The 21,185-nt window shown below is 38.2% G+C and overlaps 1 protein-coding gene across 4 annotated transcripts in view; it reads right to left on the reverse strand.

Moving 5' to 3' along the window:
• The window catches only part of THADA (THADA armadillo repeat containing), a 329,970-nt gene that overhangs the window by 303,389 nt on the left and 5,396 nt on the right, over positions 1-21,185 (reverse strand). For all 4 annotated transcript variants that reach the window (XM_030310495.2, XM_030310494.2, XM_030310496.1 and 1 more), the window contains exons 5-12: positions 16,313-16,461; positions 16,160-16,192; positions 15,840-15,888; positions 11,923-12,110; positions 9,034-9,128; positions 7,861-8,081; positions 5,308-6,014; positions 2,853-3,004 (exon numbers count right to left, since the gene is read on the reverse strand). In XM_030310495.2, coding sequence (XP_030166355.1) covers positions 2,853-3,004; positions 5,308-6,014; positions 7,861-8,081; positions 9,034-9,128; positions 11,923-12,110; positions 15,840-15,888; positions 16,160-16,192; positions 16,313-16,461 — 1,594 coding nt within the window. The remainder of the gene's footprint in view (positions 1-2,852; positions 3,005-5,307; positions 6,015-7,860; positions 8,082-9,033; positions 9,129-11,922; positions 12,111-15,839; positions 15,889-16,159; positions 16,193-16,312; positions 16,462-21,185) is intronic.

The following is a 21,185-nucleotide window of genomic DNA, read 5'->3' on the forward strand; positions in this document are numbered from 1 at the left end:
GTGGTTATATCCTATAAAATTATTTTATTAAATGTGTAAGTTGGGTATTTGCAAGTCAACAATCTTTAAGATTCTTATTCCATGGTAATGCTCAATTTCATTCTTTTTTCCTCTTTTTTCTCAGGGACTAGTCTACTCCAGGACCTTATCACTTCACTCTTAGATTACAGTTATGCACATCTTACCAGTCTTCTGGTTTCTTTTTGCTCTCACACTGGAAACTCATCTGTTTCCATTAATTCCACTTTTTTGCTGAAGGCAGAATGGCTCTGGTTCCTAGTTACCAACTGAGTGAAATCTGAAGTCTTCAACCTAGCATTGGAGGCCTCCATAAACACTCCACTCTTACCAAACAATGTCCTGAATCATCCTCCTGACTTTGTTTTGTGTTCTCCCATTTTAGTATTTTTTTTTTTTTTGTAAATCATTTTATTCTTTTTCATCACGATAACTATACTCCTTCATTCCCATCTCCTATTTCTCCCTTCCCCCAAATCACTTAGCCTCTGGTAACCATCTGGTTGTTCACTGTAGTGAAAAGTCTGTTTCTTCGTTTGTCTCTTTTTTTTTCCCTTTGCTCATCTGTTTTATTTCTTAAATTTCCACATATGAGTGCTATCACATGATATATGTGTCTTTCTCTAAGTTTGTTTAGCATTATACTCTCTAGCTCTATCCATGTTGTTGTAAATGGTAAGATTTCATTCTTTTTTTATGGCTGAGTAATATTGCATTGCATATATATATAATATATATACCACATCTTCTTTATCCATTCATCTATTAGACACTTCAGCTCCTTCCACAGTTTGGCTATTGTAAATAATGTTGCAGTAAACATCAGGTGCATGTGTCCCTTTGAATTAATGTTTTTGGATTTCTTGGGTAAATACCCAGTAGTGTGATTACTGGAAAATAGGATAGTTCTATTTTTAATTTTCTGAGGAACCTCCACACTGTTTTCCACAGTGGCTATACCAGTTTGCATTCCCACCAACAGTGCAAGGGGGTTGCTTTTCCTCCACATCCGTGTCAACACTTGATGTTTCTTATGTTTGAGTTTGGTCATTCAGACAGGTGTGAGATAATATCTCATTGTAGTTTTGATTTGCATTTCCCTGATGATGAATCAGATGTTGAGCATCTTTTCATGTGTCTTTTGGCCATCTGAATGCCTTCTTTGCAGAAATGTCTGTTCATGTCTTCTGCCCATTTTTTTGTCTTTTTTTAAATTATTACTATGATTTCTCTGCCCATTTTTAATTAGATTATTTGTTTTTTGAGTATTGAGTTGTATCAGTTGTTTATATCTAACCTTTTATTGGATATGTCATTTGCAAATATCTTCTCCCATTCCATAGGTTGCCTTTTAGTTTTGTTATTTCCTTTGCTGTGCAGAAGCTTTTATTTTGATGTACTCCCAATAGTTCATTTTTGCTTTTGTTTCTCTTGCCTCAGGAGACCTATCTAGAAAAATGTTGCTATAGCCAACATCCAAGAGATTACTGCTTGTGCTCTCTTCAAGGATTTTTATGATTTCAGGTCTCACATTTAGGTCTTTAATCCATTTGAGTTTATTTTTGTTTAAGGTGAGAGCAAGTAGCACAGTTTCATTCTTTTGCATGGTGCTGTCCAGTTTTTCCAGCACCATTTGTTGAAGAGACTGTCTTTCCCATTGGATATTCTTTCCTGCTTTGTTGAAGATTAATTGACTGTATAATTGTGTGTTTATTTCTAGGTTTTCTGTTCTATTCCATTGATCTATGTGTCTATTTTTTTGCCAGCACCAAACTGTTTTAATTACTACCACTCTGTAATATAACTTGAAATGTGGAATTGTGATACCTCCAGTTTAGTTTTTCTTTTCAAAATTGTTTTAGCTATTTGAGGTCTTTTGTGGGCTCCATACAAATTTTAGGATTGTTTGTTCCAGTTCTGTGAAAAATGCTGTTGGTATTTTGATACAGATTGCATCAAATTTGTAGATTGCTTTGAGTAGTATAGACATTTTAACAGTATTAGTTCTTCCAACACATGAGCATGGAATGTCTTTCCATTTCTTTGCATTATCTTTAATTCCTTTCATCAATGCTTTATAGTTTTCACGGTATATTTTACTGTTTTTGGTGCAATTATAAATGGGATGGTTTTCTTAATTTCACTTTCTGCTGCTTCATCATTAGTGTATAGGAATGAAACAGATTTCTGTACATTGATTTTCTATCCTGCGACTTTACTGAATTAATTTGTCAATTCTAGTGTTCTCCCATTTTGTGTACTGCTCCAACACTTCCTCTCCCTTAATCGCATTTATCACATTTCTAATCAACCACCACCTACTCTGCTCTAAGCTCCCCCCCAAATCCTAACCCATAAAAGCGCACTTATATCTGTATAGTCTTCTAAGAGTTTCCACTTGTGTTACACAGGTTTTCTTATTCCTTCAACTAAAATTTAAATAGCCTGGGGGCGCCTGGGTAGCTCAGTCGGTTGAGCAACTGACTTCGGCTCAGGCCACGATCTCGTGGTTTGTGTGTTCGAGCCCTGCATTGGACTCGCTGCTGTCAGCCTGTCAGCACAGAGCCCCATTCGGATCCTCCGTCCCCTTCTCTTTACCCCTCCCCTGCTTGTGCTCTCTCAAAAATAAATATTTTTTATAAGTAAATAAATAAATAAAATTTAAATGGCCGGGATGCAAACTCTACACTTTTCACTTTCAATTTACCCTCCCTATGGACCCCTTAAAATAGTGCTGGGCTCAACAGAGAGGCCTCTATAGTGGACTGCTAACTGAATAAATGACTTAGGGATCTACTACATGTATGAAATTCTCATACATTTTGTTTGCTTACTTGGCAGTGCTGGTGAATTAAGCCTTGTTTTATTCTTGCACTGGACACAAGGTTCCTCCAGACATCAGTTGCAGACCGAAGATGTCCATGAGCTCTAGCTGCTCGCAGACATGCCATCAAAGCTCCCAGAGCCCCTGTACTATTATAAGATCCTAAGGATGGAAAAGATTGTTGCCTCAAAAGCACAATAACACAGACCACTACTGTGCTATATAACATAACAACTACCACAATTTTCATTTGCAATTAACATTATATTTCCAGAAAAAAATTGTATTTTAAATTCTAACGTGAATTAAAGTTCCTATTCTAAGGGCACCTGGGTGGCTCAGTCGGTTAAGCAGCCGACTTCAGCTCAGGTCATGATCTCACGGTTTGTGAGTTCAAGCCCCACATCGTCAGGTTCTGTGCAGATAGCTCAGAGCCTGGAGCCTGCTTCAGATCCTGTGTCTCCCTCTCTCTCTCTGCCCCTCCCCTACTCATGCTCTGTTTCTGTCTCTCTCTCTCTCTCAAAAATAAACATTAAAAAAATTTTTAATAAATAAAGTTCCTATTATAAAAGAAACATTATTGAAAGAGATTTAATAGTTCTTGTGTCAATAACTTTCAGTAAGCATAATCCCCTTATGTTAACTTAAAGAAATCATTCTTGGGGCGACTTTCAGCCAAAATCAGGAAAAACACTTCAGTGGCCAAATATCATTTCTCTAAAAATAAACACTAACCCTCTGCATATTTTGGAGGTATTCTTCCTCCCTCACAAAAAAGACAAAAGGAGGATTATAAAGAACCTGGTGCTTGGGGTGTCTGGGTGGCTCAGGCAAATAAGCATCCGACTCTTGATTTCGACTCAGGTCATGATCTCACGGTTCATGAGATCAAGCTCTATGTGGGATTCTATGCTGACAGCACAGACCCTGCTTGGGATCCTCTCTCTCCCTCTCTCTGCCCCTCCCCCATTCACACTGGCTCACGCTGTCTCTTAAAATAAATAAATGAACTAAAAAAAAAACACCAAAAAACCTAATGCGTTTGGAAGTTAGGACATCAGCCATTACTAACAGGACAGGGGGCTCAACCTCACAAGGTGCAATGATATAAAAATAGAGACTGCCTTATTTCAGAACAGATTCATGAATCTTGAACTTTAGATGGCTTCTCAGAAAGGCGGGAACAATTGTTGTTAAAAACTACAAATAATGAGAAAAAAAACCCAACTACAAATAATGGCTTATTTTTGGGTATAGGAATCAGATTTTTATAGCTACCTTGTGGTTACTGTTTGAAGTATTGAAAGTTTTCAACTATTTTTAGTTATAAGTTTTCTTAAACTGTGATGCAGGGTACCATATTCCTGCTTCGTTAAACAGAAAATAATAATTTTAAGATTTACATGATAGGGGCTCCTGGACGGCTCAGTCGGTTAAGCATCCGACTTCAGCTCAGGTCATGATCTCACATGATTCACCACCCATGAATTCGAGCCCCACATCGGGCTCTGTGCTGGCAGCTCAGAGCCTGGAGCCTACTTCGGATTCTATGTCTCCCTCTCTCTGTCCCTCCCCAGCTCAATTCTATCTCTCTCTCAAAAATATAAATAAACATTAAAAAAAAATTTTTTTTAAGATTTACATGATAAGTCAAGATCCATCATTTACATATTAATTACTGATTTATGCTTTAATGTAGTACTTCCTTCCGGGTTACTGAGTTTCAACGGAATGTTTACCCCTATTCTAATTGACTACAGATGGCTGTTTCTTGAGGTCACACATGTTCTACATATTTTTTTCTCTTTCCCAGAGACAAAAACTTGCTACTGTCAACCTGTCTTCATCCTTGCCTAAAACAATACTTAATTACTGTTTCAATCACTAGAATAAGGAACTTATATAAAACACTCACTTTTATTCCAGTCTGACAACCTAACAAATAAGAACTCAGTAAAATGAGATAAAACTAGTAATAAGAGGGGAGGAGGGGGGGCGGGCAGCGTGGATGGTTCAGTCAGTTAAACATCTGACTCTTGATTTTGGCCCAGATCAGGATCTCACAATTCCTGAGATCGAACCCCGCGTCCGGCTCTGAGTTGACAGTGCAGAGCCTGCTTGGGATCCTCTCTCTCCCTCTCGCTCTGCCCCACTCCACTCTCAAAATAAATAAATAAACTAAAAAAAAAAAAAAAAAAAAAAAAAGACTTAAAAAAAAAACTAGTAATAAAGGGAACCTTATACTCATAACTGAAATCAATCTTTAGCTTATAGAAATGACTTAAGCCAAAAAAATTCTATTCCACTCAGGACAGGAACATTCATTTCAATCTGAAATCTCTATCATTGATGTCCTCTTTTGCAATTTATGGAAGTGGTAATATTGAAATGTGAATATCGTCCACATCTACTGAGGTACCTACCCTTTCTTAACTAGAAATTACTAAAAGAATGGTTCATCTTACCACTTTTAGCATCAGCAGAAGACTGAAGAATCTTTACCATGTAGCTTAAGCTTTCGGGGCTGCAATTCAACAATTTTGGCAAGTAATAATCGATCACGTAAGATTTCTGGTCCAGATTTCCTTCACACAGTATAAAAAGGAGAGGAGAAACCCAAGTCTCATGCCACTCATCAATCCACGTACTGTCAACAGCCTGGGACTTCAAATGACTCTTGTGACTTCTGAACATGGTCTCCAAGAGGTCACTTGCATAAGGTACCAATGACTGGTCTCCCATCACCTCTAAGATTTGTGATGGAATAGTTTTGGCTAGTGCCAAAATATGTCCAATTCCTGTATAATCTACTAAACAACCAAGACACATGTATTTCCCTTTAACATGCCATTCCAGTCGCAAAAGACTCTCTGTCAATTCACAAATGAAACGATCGGCAGCCAAACCTGACGCTTCTGAGTCTGATTTTTCTTTAGTGAGCTGGTGTATTTGGAGAACATTTCTGAATATAATTTTGGTTTGGTGTCTCAAAGCATCCAATGGATGTTCCCAGTGGGTATAGACATATTCCAAAAGTTTCCCAACTATGCTTGAATTCCCATTCAGACTGTCCTTTAGGCTTGGGGAACTTGATTCAAGGACATGTATGGCTGAATTAGTCCAAGATGCCAAAATTCTAGAGAAAAACAATTCCAGAGTTGATTCCTTGATCCTGAAGAAAAATGAGCCGTGTTATTATAAACTGACTAGTAAAAGAAATTTCATTTTATAACCATTTAAATTTTAAAAATATAAAAGACAAAGAATGACCAGAAAATTCAATCATTATTAAATTTACAACAAAAATTAAAAACAAGGCCAAAATAGACTCAAATTTATAAATTAGTCTTTCCACCTTATAGTAATAATCCAGGGGCACCTGGATGGCTCAGTCGGTTGAGCATCCATCTCTTGATTTCAATTCAGGTCATGATCCCAGGGTCGTGGGATCAAGTCCCACGTCGGGCTCCATGCTGAGCATGGAGCCTGCTTAAGATTCTCTCTCTCCCTCTGCCCCTCTCCCCCGCTCACACTCTCTCTCTTTCTCTCTCCCTAAAATAATAATAATAATAATAATAATAATAATAATAATAAAGAAAAGAAATAATCCAAAAACGGACTAAGGAAACGTTTGGGAATGATAGAAATGTTCATTACTTTATTCTGATGATGGTTTCACAGTGTTTTAAAACATAGTGAGGGGTTAGGGCTGGAGAAAGTTAGGGGGAATGGGGTTTCTTTTGAGAGTAATAAAAATATTCCAGAATTGATTGCAGTGATAGTTGTACAACCCTGTGAATCTACTGAAACAAAACTGAATTACACACTTTAAATAAGTGACTTTTATGGTATATAAATTATATCTCAATAGAGCTGTTATACAACACCACAATAAAAAATATTTTTTATAATTTAAATGATTTTTATATTATATTTATATTATTATTTTAAAAAATTATTTTAGAACATTGTGCTTTTTTTCCTTTACCTACATGTTCACTACTATCAAGCTGTATCTATGGTTTGATATTTTAAGCACACGATCACTTTCAGGCATTATGAAAAAAACACCCAAAAAACCCACAAAACACAATCCAGTGAAGTCAAAAGAACTGGTTACAATTCCGCCTCAGGTGCTTATTAGCAATACACTCTTAGGTTTTAGCATTTACTTTTCTGACTTCACTTTTTCCACACAACACATCTGATTTCCTATCCTATCTATCAAGACATGTGAAGCTCATACTGAATTACCTATGTTGACGTTGTTCATAAACTCCAAAGCACTATCCATATAAAAATTTTCATAGTTTTTTAAAAATGCTAGCATTAGGGGCGCCTGGGTGGCTCAGCCGGTTGAGCGTCCGACTTCGGCTCAGGTCATGACTTCGGCTCAGTTTGTGGGTTCAAGCCCCACGTCGGGCTCTGTGCTGACTGCTTGCTCAGAGCCTGGAGCCTGCTTCAGATTCTGTGTCTCCTTCTCTCTCTGCCCCTCCCCCGCTCACACTTTGTCTCACTCTGTTTCTCAAAAATAAATAAAATGTAAAAAAAATTTTTTTTTTAAATGCTACCATTAGAGACTAAACGTTAACATTAGTATTAGAAATGTTCAATACAGGGGCGGCTGGGTAAGCCTCGGACTTTGGCTCAAGTCACGATCTCACAGTTGATGAGTTAAAGCCCCACATCAGGCTTTCTGCTGTCAGCACAGAGCCTGCTTCAGATCCTGTCCCCTTCTCTCTCTCTGCTCCTCCCCGTTTCGTGTTCTTTCTCTCAAAAATAAATAAACATTAAAAAAAAAAAATGTTCAGTACAGGTTCACCTGCCCTAGTAATTTCTGTAACTCTCTCTCATCTCATCTTCTTTCATACCTGCTTCATTGCCTACATATATCACCCTTTCAATTCAGGATTATCCTGAGCACTTTGCATTGAACTACTAAGTATGCAGGTTCAGTTGCCATCTTTTAAATGTCTGGCAAGCAAAAGAAAATATGAGACAACAGCATGAAAACTCACTGTGAACTCAAGGTGAACAATACATGGACGATATTCAAGAGCAGGGCCTCCCCGCTTGGGCCCATCCTTCCATTCTGCCAGTCCAACATGGTGAGTGTCCCTTGACACAGGAATAAGAGAGTTGACTGCGAGACATCAGCACAACAAAGGCTCCTGCAGCAGTTCAAAAACCAGTCAGGGATGCTGGTACAGTCCACTGAACGGAGAAGCAAACTACTAATCTGGAAAAACATAACAGAGCTAACATGTTACAAAGCCTCTAAAACTGTACAGATATTTCAAGATGTACATCCAAAATTCCCTTTCCCCTGAAACATCCTAGGAAAAATAACTGAACCTAAAGATGAGAAGCCACAAGTGTTAAAGTTATTATTACCAAAAGGGAAAAAATTAAGTCTTAGGATTAAGAATTCTAAGTACGTGAACCATTTTGCTGGTTTGAATGTACTAGTGGAGCAAAACATATCATCCCCTGCAGGTGAATGACCTTAACACTTTTTAGAGGTGATATGAGAAATCAAATTATTAAATTTTATCCAATGGTAAATACTTTGTGTGATCTCATAGAAGAGTACACATCTATTTTGTATAACATCAGGTAAACAGCTGCTTTGCATAAAGTCAGGTAAACAACTAAAATAAGTTTCTAGATAACAGAGTAAGGGAAGAAAACCCTGCTAGTACTAAATATAAGGATTAGCGCGCAAACTATCAAATTATATTTTCCATGTAATTAAATTCACCGAAAAATTGATTCTCACATGCTTCCAGTCTAAAGTTCAAATTTGGGTTATTCTTAATAAAAAGGACATACTTATCAAAAAGTTAGGACTTCATGTATGTATATATTAATCTCTGCATAATTTTAATATTATAAATATCTTTTATAACACTGAGAGATGGAACTGAACAAACAGCACTAGAAACATGAAGAGGCACCCCTAAAAATGTTGATAGTGATTATCTTTAGGAGATGGATTTACAGGTGACTACTCTGGTCTTCTTTCTGCTTTTTCTGCATTTTTGGACTGTCTCTTACTACAAGAGAAAAAGATCATCAGAAAGATTCTACTATGCAGAAAGAAATTTTTAATTCATGTCTTTAAAAATATTTTTAAAACATGTGTCTAATTATCAATGAAGTATACAATTCTACAAAGGAGATGCACTCACCAAATCAGGAATCTCTTCAGGTGGGTGAAACATAGCCTTAATAAAAAGAATAACAGCTAATCCAGATGTACTCTGAATTGTCTGTAAGAGGTGATCTATTTGGTAAAAAAGTAGAGAGTGTGGATTAAATGACAATGGATATTCTGGTACAGTGGAAAAAGCACACGCTGCAGGGACAGAGAGTCCTGGGTGCAATTTCTAGCATGACCACATCCTAGGTGAATAGGACTTGGGCAAGTTATTTCACCTCCCAGGGACACAGCTTTCTCTTCTGTAATATGGGAAAATATAACTCCTATCTGACAATTATTTTAAGCTTTAAATGCATAACGAACATAAGACTTTTATGCCCAGCACATAAACACTTAATAAATGTGATTCCTTCCTCTCTCCACTAACACCCACTCTCCCTTCTTCTCCCCGCAGCACATCTAGCAGCAATACCGCTCACTCTCTTCCCTGCACTGAGGCCTCTCCAGCCCAACCCCTACATGCATTACTCTTTCTTAAAGTGATTTCGGGGCTTGTGTAAAGAGCCTGCATCAGTGCTAACTGAAAGCTCTGCTATCATTGGCATGTACCCAATGCAACCAATCTTGACTTGCTATTTTCTCTTTGTTTTCTATTAGCCTCTGGTCTGTAATAAAGTTTACCAAATATGGTAAATTATTCAACCGGGACTAAGACTCAAAAATGTCTACCATAAACTACCTACTAAATATCCACTGTGCCCTTTATCCCTGCTAACAGAACTGTGACTTTGATTGGGGCATCCACATACTCAGCCAAAGGCGGGACACTTGCTTCCTCAATCTTGCCTGCAAGTAAAGGTAGCCACGTGAGGGTTCAGGCCAATGGGATAGAAGCAGGTACTTGGGAACTTTTGTTTTTCCTGATTAAAGGTAGGGATGCAACTGGCCCTCCTTCCGGCCGTGAACATAGACATAATGTCTGGAGCTACAGCAGTCAAATGGCAACCAGGAGGCAAAAAACGTGAGTAAAAGCCAACATGCTGAAGATGGCAGAGCAGAAAGGCAGAAATGTTTGGGTCCTAGACTGCATACAGTTCGGGATCACCTGCCTCGGAACTTCAAGTTATGTGGGGACGAGGGAGGCATATTTGCTTAAGTGCCTGAAGTGCCTGAAGTTTGGTTTTCTGTTACTTGCAGCTGAACATTTTACTAATACATGAAATTTTAAAATCCTGGGAAAGAACAGCAATGAAGAGGTCCCATCGACGGTTCAGAAAAGGGGCTACCTCTTATTAAAATCAGGCCTTCTCTGTGTTTTACCCATCCTATAACAAATTCCTCTTTTAAAAAGCAAATATCCGGGGCGCCTGGGTGGCTCTGTCAGTTAAGCGTAGGACTCCCGGCTCAGGTCATGATCTCGCGGTTTGTGAGTTCGAGCCCCACATCGGGCTCTGTGCTTATAGCTCAGAGCCTGGAGCTTGATTCGGATTCTGTGTCTCCCTCTCTCTCTGACCCTCCCCTGCTCACACTCTGTCTCTCTCTCTTTCTCTGTCTCTCTCTCTCACAATAAATAAACATGAAAAAAATTTTTAAAAAACAAATGAAACATCTGAACCAATTCATTAATTTTTTCATTAATATTCATACATACATGATCATATAGAATGAGAGATAAAAATGAAAAAGTAATTTAACTTTTTGTGAACACGATAAGTATCTTTTTTTTGTTGTTAATCTTATTGTAATATAAAACACTGATATAGGAAAACACCCAAAACAAGGGCACAGCTTAATGAATTAACTGAAATGAACACCCTTGTACCTACCGCCAAAAGCAAGAAGCAGGACTCAGACACCCTGCCCGGAAGGCTCATCCACGTGCCTCATCTCAACCACAATCCCCTTCTCTCACCCTGAGTAAGCATTATTGTGACTTTCACAGTAATGGCTTTCTTCTTTTCAAATGGTTTTATTAATCAAATGTGCATCCCGTCCATTTTTTTAAAACCGTGATGTATTTTTTAAATGCGTTTTAATCTACAGGTGCCATCTCTACCCCTTTCATTGCATAACAATTTCTCTATTCAAGAACTCTGGCCTTTGACCTGCAGCATTTCCCACAATCTAGATGTGGGTTTGTTTAGTCCTGATGCAATTCCACACGTTCTTCTCTCTTCTACAATTGCTGTAAACTGGCAGGTGACCTAGAGATTGGTCTCAAGTTCAGTCACTTTGGGAAAAGTACAGGTGGTGAAACCAAGACTAGATCTAAGGGGCATATATTGTCTGGTTGTCTGTTCTGTAAAGTTAGCAGTTGATGATGCTTAATGCCTACGTCAATTCATTGGGGGTTACAAAATGGTGATATTCTACCATTTCATCTTAATTTATTATTTGAAATACTTTTATAAAGACAGACTTCCTCTCATTAACTATTTGGTTTCCAGTGGCACAGTTCATATAAAGAAAAGCAACATATGAGAGATACAAAGGGGAATGATGAATGGCCCCACAAGGATTACTATCATTACTTGAGGATAATACCTACTGCTGAGGAGAAATGTACAGATAACATTTACCTTTCCAGATTTTCCTTCCAAATTTGGAAATCTATTCTTCTCAAGAATTTTCTTTTGCCACTTAAAGTCTCTGGCTTTTCAACACTAAGACTGTCAGATTTCCTTCTTTACAATACACATACACACATTTAGAAAAGTCCTTCAACATTACCCCTTGGAGAACTGGTACATTTGAAAGAAAAAGCATTAAAACCTCATAATCCAGGGCCTCCCCACTTTAAGGGGCTAGGGGAGAAGTAGTTCTACGTGTCAGTTAAGTATCAAACATTTCATACCATTATTAGCGTAAGCTGAACGACACTCAATTATAATCACCATTTTTACGGTTTTACACTTACCATCAATTAAAAACTTGGTGAAAATACTCAGCAATCCACACATACTTTGCCATGTAGGGGAACTGGAAATCCTCACATGAAGTGTCTGAAAGTCTTGTATCTTCTGTACCAACATCACAGAAACTCTAGTGCCTACCGACAAGTCATTCATCAACTGCGTCTGAACAATATGATTTCCGGCAAATTTTCTATAACGAAGAAGAGACATTATTACAAAAGAAAAGTCACACGAAAATGTCACCATTTCCATCCCTCGATAAAAAACATTTCTCAATCAAAGGGCCAAAATTCATTTTAGGTTATAACAGACATTCATACCTCTGTTCCACTCCCATAAACATTCCAATTCTATGGACATTTACTACAAACTTTCAACACTCTTACCTCAACATTTCCCTCCTTCTCAGCCAATGACCAACCTCATTTCTCTCCTTTTAGAGTAAAAGTAGCAGATCCAGAATGAATGCCACAATTTCATAACTTGAACACTCCCTCAACCTTGGTACGCTCTCTTCACCTGGCTTCCAAGACACCAGGCTCTCCTCCACTTTCTCCTACTTCACCATCGCTCCTTCCTAGACACCTTGGCTAGTTCATCATCTTCTCTCCAAGCTCCTTATGTTCTAGCTCTCCACAACTCAGTCTTTAGTCCCCCTCTCCAGCTACTTTGTTCCCTTGATGCTGATCTCATCCAGCTCATAAACTTTAAATTATAATCTATATGCTGACAATTCCCCAATTTTTATCTCCAGGTTAGACCTCTCTTTCTAATTCCAGACTTGTATATGCAACTTTCTATTCAATATCTTTCCTTGGATGTCTAACAGACATCTCCAACTACATGAACTCATCTTCAACTCCAAACCTGCTACACCTGCTAGGATCTCTATCCTACAAAAACCCTGTGACCATCCTTGACTTCCTCCTCCCCATCCCATCTGTAAGAAAATCTTGTTTGTCCTACCTTCAAAATACAGAATCAGACCACCTCCACTGCTACTCCTGGCCTGAGTCACTCTTGTCTCTCCCTTGGATTACTGCAGTGGCCTCCTAACTGGTCCCCCAGCTTCTATCCTTGGCCCACCCTCAGTCTATTCTCAACACAGCAGAACACAGAGTGATGATATTAAAACACAGGTCAGGGAAAACAGTCTAAGGTCCCCCAGAAAGTTAAACACTAGATTACCATATGATCCACTAATTCTACTAATTACCGAATAATCCACTAATTCTGAAAGTAGAGACTCAAACAGATATTTGCATAACAATGTTTATAGCAGCATTATTTACATTAGCCAAAAGGTAGAAGAAACAACCCAGCTGTCCATCAACAGATGAATGGATAAACAAAATGTGGTATATACATACAATGGAATGCTGTATTCAGCCAAAAAGAAATAAAACTCTAATACATGGCACAATATGGATTAACCCTGAAAACACACAAAAAAATAAAAATCGTATTCTATTTGCGTGACGTATCCAGGATAGGCAAATTCAAAGATACAGAAAGAAGAATAGAAGTTATTAGTGTGTGGGGGTAAAAAGGTAGTGAATTTTCTTTTGGACACACTGAATGTGAGACACCTATAAAACATCCCAGTTGAGATGTCCAGGAGGCAAATGACTATATGAAGCCACCACTTCAGGGAAGAGATCTAACTTGGAGTGAGAAATGTGAGAATCTTGAATATTAGCAGGTGCCTAACACTAAGGAGGTAGATGGTATTAATCAGTAAGAACAAATAGAATAACAAGGAAAGAACCCACATTCAAGAGATGAGCAGAGGAAGAACCTAAAAGGAGACAGAGAAGGCACTCCTGGCAAGGCAAAAGGAGACCTTGGGTGAAAGATCTCCCAGAGATGGCACACAGAGGCTAAAATCAAAAACACAGAAACAGCAAGTACTGCTGAAGGTGTGGAGAAAAAGTAACCCTCGTGCACTGTTGGTGGGAATACAAACTGGTGCAGCCACTGCAGAAAACAGTGTGGAGTTTCCTCAAAAAATTAAAAATAGAATTACCATATGATCCAGTAATTCCACTACTGGGTATTTACCCAAAGAATATGAAAACACTAATTTGAAGAGACATATGCATCCCTATGTTTACTGCAGCATGATTTACGATAGCCAAGATACAGAAACAACCCAAGTGTCCACTGATAGATGAATGGATAAAGAAGATGAGATATATACACATATATACATACACACACACATGCATACAATGGAAAATTATTCAGCCATAAAAAAGAACAAAATGTTGCCATTTGCAACATGGATAGATCTAGAAGGTATAATGCTAAATAAGGCAGTCAGAGAAAGGCAAATACCATAGCATTTTACTCATATATGGAATTTAAGAAACAAAACAAATGAACAAAGGAAAAAGAGACAAATTAAAAAAGACTATTAACTATAGAGAACAAACAGATGGTTACCAGGGGGGAGGTTGGTGAGGGGAGGGGTGAAATAGGTGAAGGGGATTAAAGACTACACTTATGGTGAGAAGAACTGGGTAATGTACAGAATTGTTGAATCACTCTAATAGGCTGAAACTAATATAACATTGTATGTTAAGTATACTGGAATTAAAATAAAAATTAATTAAAAAAAAAAAGAATAGCACACACATATTACCTCTATTCCCTGCCAGAACCTCAGTAAACCAACCACATAAAAAGACATAAATACACAAGGGCAACAAATAGACAACAAGACAATAACAATAAGCCTTTGGAAGCCACAAAGCAGATAGATAATAACTAACTTAGCAGAATCAACAAAAGTAAATACTAGGCCAGAGAATAATCCCCAAAACGCCCTGATTTGCAGCCTCAAAAGGCTAAGAAACTTGGCACCAGGACTCCTTGATGTGGAAATAAATGTAGGGCTGAAAATAAGAAGACGGGCTACAAGTCTGTTGAAGAAGAGTAAGAACCAGCAAACAAGTGGCTTACCTCTAGGGAAGGTAAAGCAACACCAGATTGCAAACAAGCGAATTAGGCAAATATATGAACAATGAATGCCAAATGCCATGACCTCAGCTTTTTTCACACCCTCAGCAACCAGAAGATTAAGCCAACGGTTTGGTTCCATGGTGAACCCACTACCCATGCACAAAGACCTAAAGATATTGACATCGGAGGTTTTCCAAAGAAATAGCCCAGCTAAACTAGCCTACAATAAAACCTGCCATCAACCCCACCCATATACACAGTTTCAAATCAACTCTCAGTGCCCCATCCTTAAATATGAGCGCTAGGCTAAAAATCACCAGACTTCTAAAGAAAGCTTCCAGTTTCATATAGTGAAGTGACCGAAAGCATCAAACAGAAAAAAAATAGCAACATAAAAGAACTAGGACTATGCAAAGGTAAGAAAACTATATTTAAAAACAAAACAAAACAAAACCCTATCATTAATATCCCCAGAAAAATAACAGGATGTTTCATTTATAAAAGAACAGACGCTATGAGTAAGGAACACTCAGGGAGGAAGGAACTCTTGCTCATATTCTCCTAAAAATTTATTTGATTTTTTTAAGTTGATTTATTTATTTTGAGGGTAGGGGGGAAGAGAGAAAGAGGGAGAGAGAGAATCCCAAGCAGGCTCCACGCTGTCAGCACAGAACCCGACGCGGGGCTCAAATCTCACAAACTGTGAGATCACGACCCAAGTCAAAATCAAGAGTTGGACGTTTAGCTGACTGAGCCACCCAGGTGCCCCTTTCTGATTTTTTAAATTAAATATCAAACCTCTAAGAAATACATTTAAATAATCAGGTCTAATATTAACAGAGAGGAATGGAATGAAGCATGTTCTGGAAACTTTTTAAAAATTTCCTGTGTACAAAGATAATGCACAACCACAAGTGTTCACGCACACATGCACAAGCATACAGATACTACTTGCCTATTTTCTTCAGAGATTTCAGTTAAACTCTTCTGCATAAAATGAAGCACTGAAACAAAAAGAATATATAATGACAAAGCAGAACCTAAAACTGTGAATTTTAATGTCAATATAAGAAAATATTTTAAGTCACTATTACCTACAGTGATATCATGGTATAGAAGTAGAAATCTAAAAGGAATATTTAAAAGGAAGGGACGTGATGTACGTTGGTAATCTGCAAAACTCTACCCATTGCCAAGAAACCGAAAACAACCAGTTCCAAAATGACTCATACAAGCAGTTACATCCTCAGAATAAAATAAAAGAATGGGACTTACCATTTTTAAGAAGATTACTAACACCTGCTCTACCTGTGGGAATAAAAAAAATTAACACTGGTAGGGAGCCTCAGGACCAAAACTAACATTAACAAAATTGTTTAAAAACAATAATGTAATGATAGAAAAAATACTACAAAAGAGCTGGCTTACCTACGTCAAAGTTCTCCATACAGGAAGATATATTGTCAATTACTTTCCTATAAGAGTACACATCAGTAGTACTCAATTCTTCCTGAAGACGAGAAGTAAAACTTTGTACAGCCTCAGTTAGAAAAAATTCAGGTAGGCCATTTAGTGAGCTAGAAAAAGAACCAAGCATTAGAAATCTGGCAACCATGTAGTATGTAGAAGGGAATCATACAAATGAAGTAATACTGGACTACATCTTCAAAATACAGCCAGAAAATTTTAACTTCATGCCACAATTGTTGAACTCCTTGCTTCCATCTTGCTTCCCTCCTCAATAGAGAAGCCAGAGTGATATTATAAAAACACTGTGTTAATCTTCGGCTTAAAATTGTTCCACATGTCCATCTCAGTCCAGTTGGTTGCCATAGCGCTGACAATGACTTACAAGACTCCACAAACTCTAGCCCCACCACTATCTCTCCAGCCTCATCTTGATCCTTGTTGACTTAGCTCTAGCTGCATGCCCTTCCTTGTGGCAACAATGTAACAAAGTCTTTGTTCTTGCTATTTCCTCCAACTGACACTCCTCCCTCAAATAGACCCAATAATAATCATTCCCTTGTCCCTTTCAGGTCAATCTCAAATATCACCTTATCAATGTCATTTTAGCAAAGATATCTGAAGTGACCACCATATTTTAAATTGCAACCTTCACCCCATCCTTGATGCTCCCATCTCCCATCACTGCTTTATTTTTCCCAATCACATTCATTTCATCTAATCCTATATATTTTGACTATTTGACTATTTTCAATCTTCCTCTTAGAATGTAACCTCCATTCTATACTGCCTTATTCACTGTATCCCCAATGCCTAGAATATTTATTTGACATAGAGTAGATAGTCAATAAAAATTCACTGAATAGGGGCACCTGGATGGCTCAGCTGGTTAAGTGTTGGATTCTTGCTCTGGGCTCAGGCCATGATCTCACAGTTGTGAGATTGAGCCCCATGTTGTGCTCAGCAAGGAGTGCAGAGCCTGCTTGGGATTCTCTCTCTCTGTCCCTCCCCTGCTCGTGTACACATGCTCTCTCTCAAAATAAACAAATTTTTAAAAAAATTTTTGAAAAGATAAATTTAATTTAGTGTCAATTTTACCTCAATTAATCTAAATCAAAACCACTAGGGGGAGCCTGCGTGGCTCCGTCGGTTAAGCTTCTGACTTCAGCTCAAGTCATGATCTTGACATTCATGGGTTTGAGTCCTGCATCAGCTCTGTGCTGACAGCTCAGAGCCTGGAACCTGCATCAGATTCTGTGTCTCCCTCTCTCTCTGCCCTCCCCTGTTCACACTGTCTCTGTCTCTATCTCTGTCTCTCTCTCAAAAATAAATAAACATTAAAAATTTAGAAAAAAAAAGTAGGAATTTTTTTTAATTGCCTAAAGAGTTCTAAAGCTCTTCTAGAAGAAAAAGAATTTAGAAATAGGAACAGTCTGAAAAAGAAAGGTCACCAAAGGGGTGATGTGCTTCAGTATATAATTAAACTACATTATCACACTATGAAATGAAAGTGTGGTATGGGTGAGTAAACAAATAGACACAAATCTAAAATTGAATCTATGTTTATACAGAAACACAGAACATAATGAAATGGCATTCCAAATAAATGGGAAAGATGGACTATTCAAAAGTTTGGGGATAAGTGGCTCCCCATTACAAAAAAGAAAACTAAATTGGATTTCTAACGTATGGTCCACTCAAAGCTTAACTCCAGATGAATTTAAAAATTAAACAAAAAAAATAAATTTTAAAAGACAAGCATGTAGGGGCGCCTGGGTGGCTCAGTCGGTTAAGCGTCCGACTTCGGCTCAGGTCATGATCTCGCGGTCTGTGCGTTCGAGCCCCGCGTCGGGCTCTGTGTTGACCGCTCAGACCCTGGAGCCTGTTTCAGATTCTGTGTCTCCCTCTCTCTCTGCCCCTCCCCTGTTCATGCTCTGTCTCTCTCTGTCTCAAAAATAAATAAACGTTAAAAAAATTAAAAAAAAAATAAAAATTAAAAAAAAAAATAAAAGACAAGCATGTAATTTTATATGATCTTATCCTAGAAAAAGTATACATAAGCAAGGCATGAAACTCAGAAATCTATACAAAGAAAAATATTAGTAGATTTGATTACCAAAAAAATAATTTGTAATTTTTAAAAAGCAAACACACTATAAACAAAGGAATACATTTGGTACATAATCTATATAAAACTGTTATAAATCAAGAAGACATTCTGTGGTTGCTGACTTCCTGCAGGCATTCCCAATGCCCTTTTTTTTTTTTTTTTAATTTTAACGTTTATTTATTATTGAGAGACAGAGAGACAGAGCATGAGCATGGGAGGGGGAAGAAAGAGGGGCAGACACAGAATCTGAAGCAGGCTCCAGGCTCTGAACTGTCAGCACAGAGCCTGGCGCGGGGCCTGAACACACGAACCGTGAGATCATGACCTGAGCTGAAGTCGGATGCTTAACCGACTGAGCCACCCAGAGGCCCCCCGCCCCCGATGCCCTTTTTTATTGGCAAAACCCACCTCCCACTACAGAGGTGTGAGAATCTTGCTTCCCAGCCATTCTTAAAACCAGAAGGAGGGTATATGACCCAATCTTGACAACAGGTCTACTGAGACCTTCTGCAAAATGTTTTCTCTCCAATAAAAAGAGTTGGAAAAGACTTTTTTTCTGGATGCAGTCATGTCTGTCTAAGGTGCTTGTAACTGCTACAGTCCCTTGTAATTCTGAGGGAAGATACGGCCAACACATGGGAGACAAATGGAAAACATCAAGATTTTTGATGACATGGTTGACTGCTCCACCAAAACCCTAGAACTGGCCACTATCTGATCATTTGCTTTTTGACACATTAAATAAATTTACTTAAGTAAGAAAAAAAAGTCATTTAACAAGAAGACACACATGGGGCGCCTGGGTGGCGCAGTCGGTTAAGCGTCCGACTTCAGCCAGGTCACGATCTCGCGGTCCGTGAGTTCGAGCCCCGCATCAGGCTCTGGGCTGATGGCTCGGAGCCTGGAGCCTGTTTCCGATTCTGTGTCTCCCTCTCTCTCTGCCCCTCCCCCGTTCATGCTCTGTCTCTCTCTGTCCCAAAAATAAATAAACGTTGAAAAAAAAATTTAAAAAAAAAAAAAAAAAAAAAGAAGACACACAAAAGATATGTAATCACAAACAGTCAAACTGTGCACATTAAAAAATATTCCATCTCAGCAATCTGGGAAATGAAAAGTAAAACATAATACTATTTTTTACCCAATAGATTTTTAAAGATATAAAGATTGATATTATCCAGCATTATAAATAAAGGTATGAAGACACTGGCACTCTGGTTCACTGTTAGGGGGAGTACAGATTAGCAATGTTTTTGGTGAAGAAATTCCACTTCTAGGAATTTATCTCAGAAAATACACAGAACAACTATATACGTGATTAAGAATATCACTGCATCACGGAATAATGAAATTGGAATAATGAAAACAAAACACTAAATATCAGTGAGAAAGTGATTAAATTTTGTATACCCATATTATGGAATACATATAGCTGTAAGAAAAGATAAGGACTTTGGGTGGGAACATAAAACAGTGAAGACATTATGGAAAACAATATGGAGGCTCCTCGGAAAATTAAAAATAGAACTACCATATGATCCAGGAGTCCTATTTCTGGGTGTATATATCCAAAAGAACTGAAAGCAGGATCTCAAAGAGATATTTACACACCCAGCATGTTCACAGCAGCATTCTCCACAACAGCCAAGAGGAGGAAGCAACCCAGATGTCTATCAACAGATGAATGGATGAACACAATGTGGTACATATGGACAATGAAATATAATTTAACCTTAAAAAGGAAGAAAATCCTGCCACATGCTGCAACATGGACGGACCTTGAGAATATTATGCTAAGTAAAATAAGCCAATCAAAAAGGGACAGATACAAATATTCCACTTATTTGAGGTAACTAAAGCAATCAAATTCATAGAAACAACTGTGGTAGCTAGAGGGTAGGGAGAAGGAAAATGGGGATTTGCTGTTTAATGGGTATAGATTTTCAGTTTTGCAAGATGAAAAAGCTCCAGAGATCCACTGCACAACAATGTAAATATACTTAATACTCAAAAATGGTTAAGATGGCAAATTTTATGTTATGTGTTTTTTAACACAATTTTTAAAAAAGAATAAGGACTACACTGATACGAAAATACCTCTAAGACATTCCTTTTTTTTTTTAAGTTTATTTATTTATTTTTGAGAGAGAGACAGAGAGAGCAAGCAGGGGAGGGGCAGAGAGACAGAGAGAGAGAGAGAGAGAGAGAGAGAGAGAGAGAGAGAACCCCAAGCAGGCCCCGTATTGTCAGCACAGAGCCCAATGTGTGGCTCAAACTCACAAACTGTGAGATCATGACCTGAGATGAAACCAAGAGTTGGGCGCTTAACCGACTGAGCCACCCAGGCACCCCTCTAAGACATTCTTTAGTGAAAAAACAAGCTACAGAGCAATAAGTAGGGTATAATCACATTTATGTAAAAAAAAAAAAAATCAAAATTAAAATAAAATACAATACACCTATTAAACCCAAAGGAAAGGTCTAAAGAGATAGATACCAAAATGTGAAGCGATGACCTTTACTAAAGAAAGTAAGATAGGGGTGGCTGGATGGCTCAGTCAGTTAAGTACCAGACTCTCAGTTTCAGCTCAGGTCATGATCTCCCGGTTCATGGGATGGAGCCCCACATCAGGCTCTGTGCTGACAGTGTGAAGCCTGCTTGGGATTCTCTCTCCCCTACTCTCTGCTCCTCCCCAGCTTGGCTTGCACACGCACATGCCCCTCTCT

The sequence above is a fragment of the Lynx canadensis genome, chromosome A3 (genome assembly GCF_007474595.2).
Source record: "Lynx canadensis isolate LIC74 chromosome A3, mLynCan4.pri.v2, whole genome shotgun sequence".
NCBI lineage: Eukaryota > Metazoa > Chordata > Mammalia > Carnivora > Felidae > Lynx > Lynx canadensis.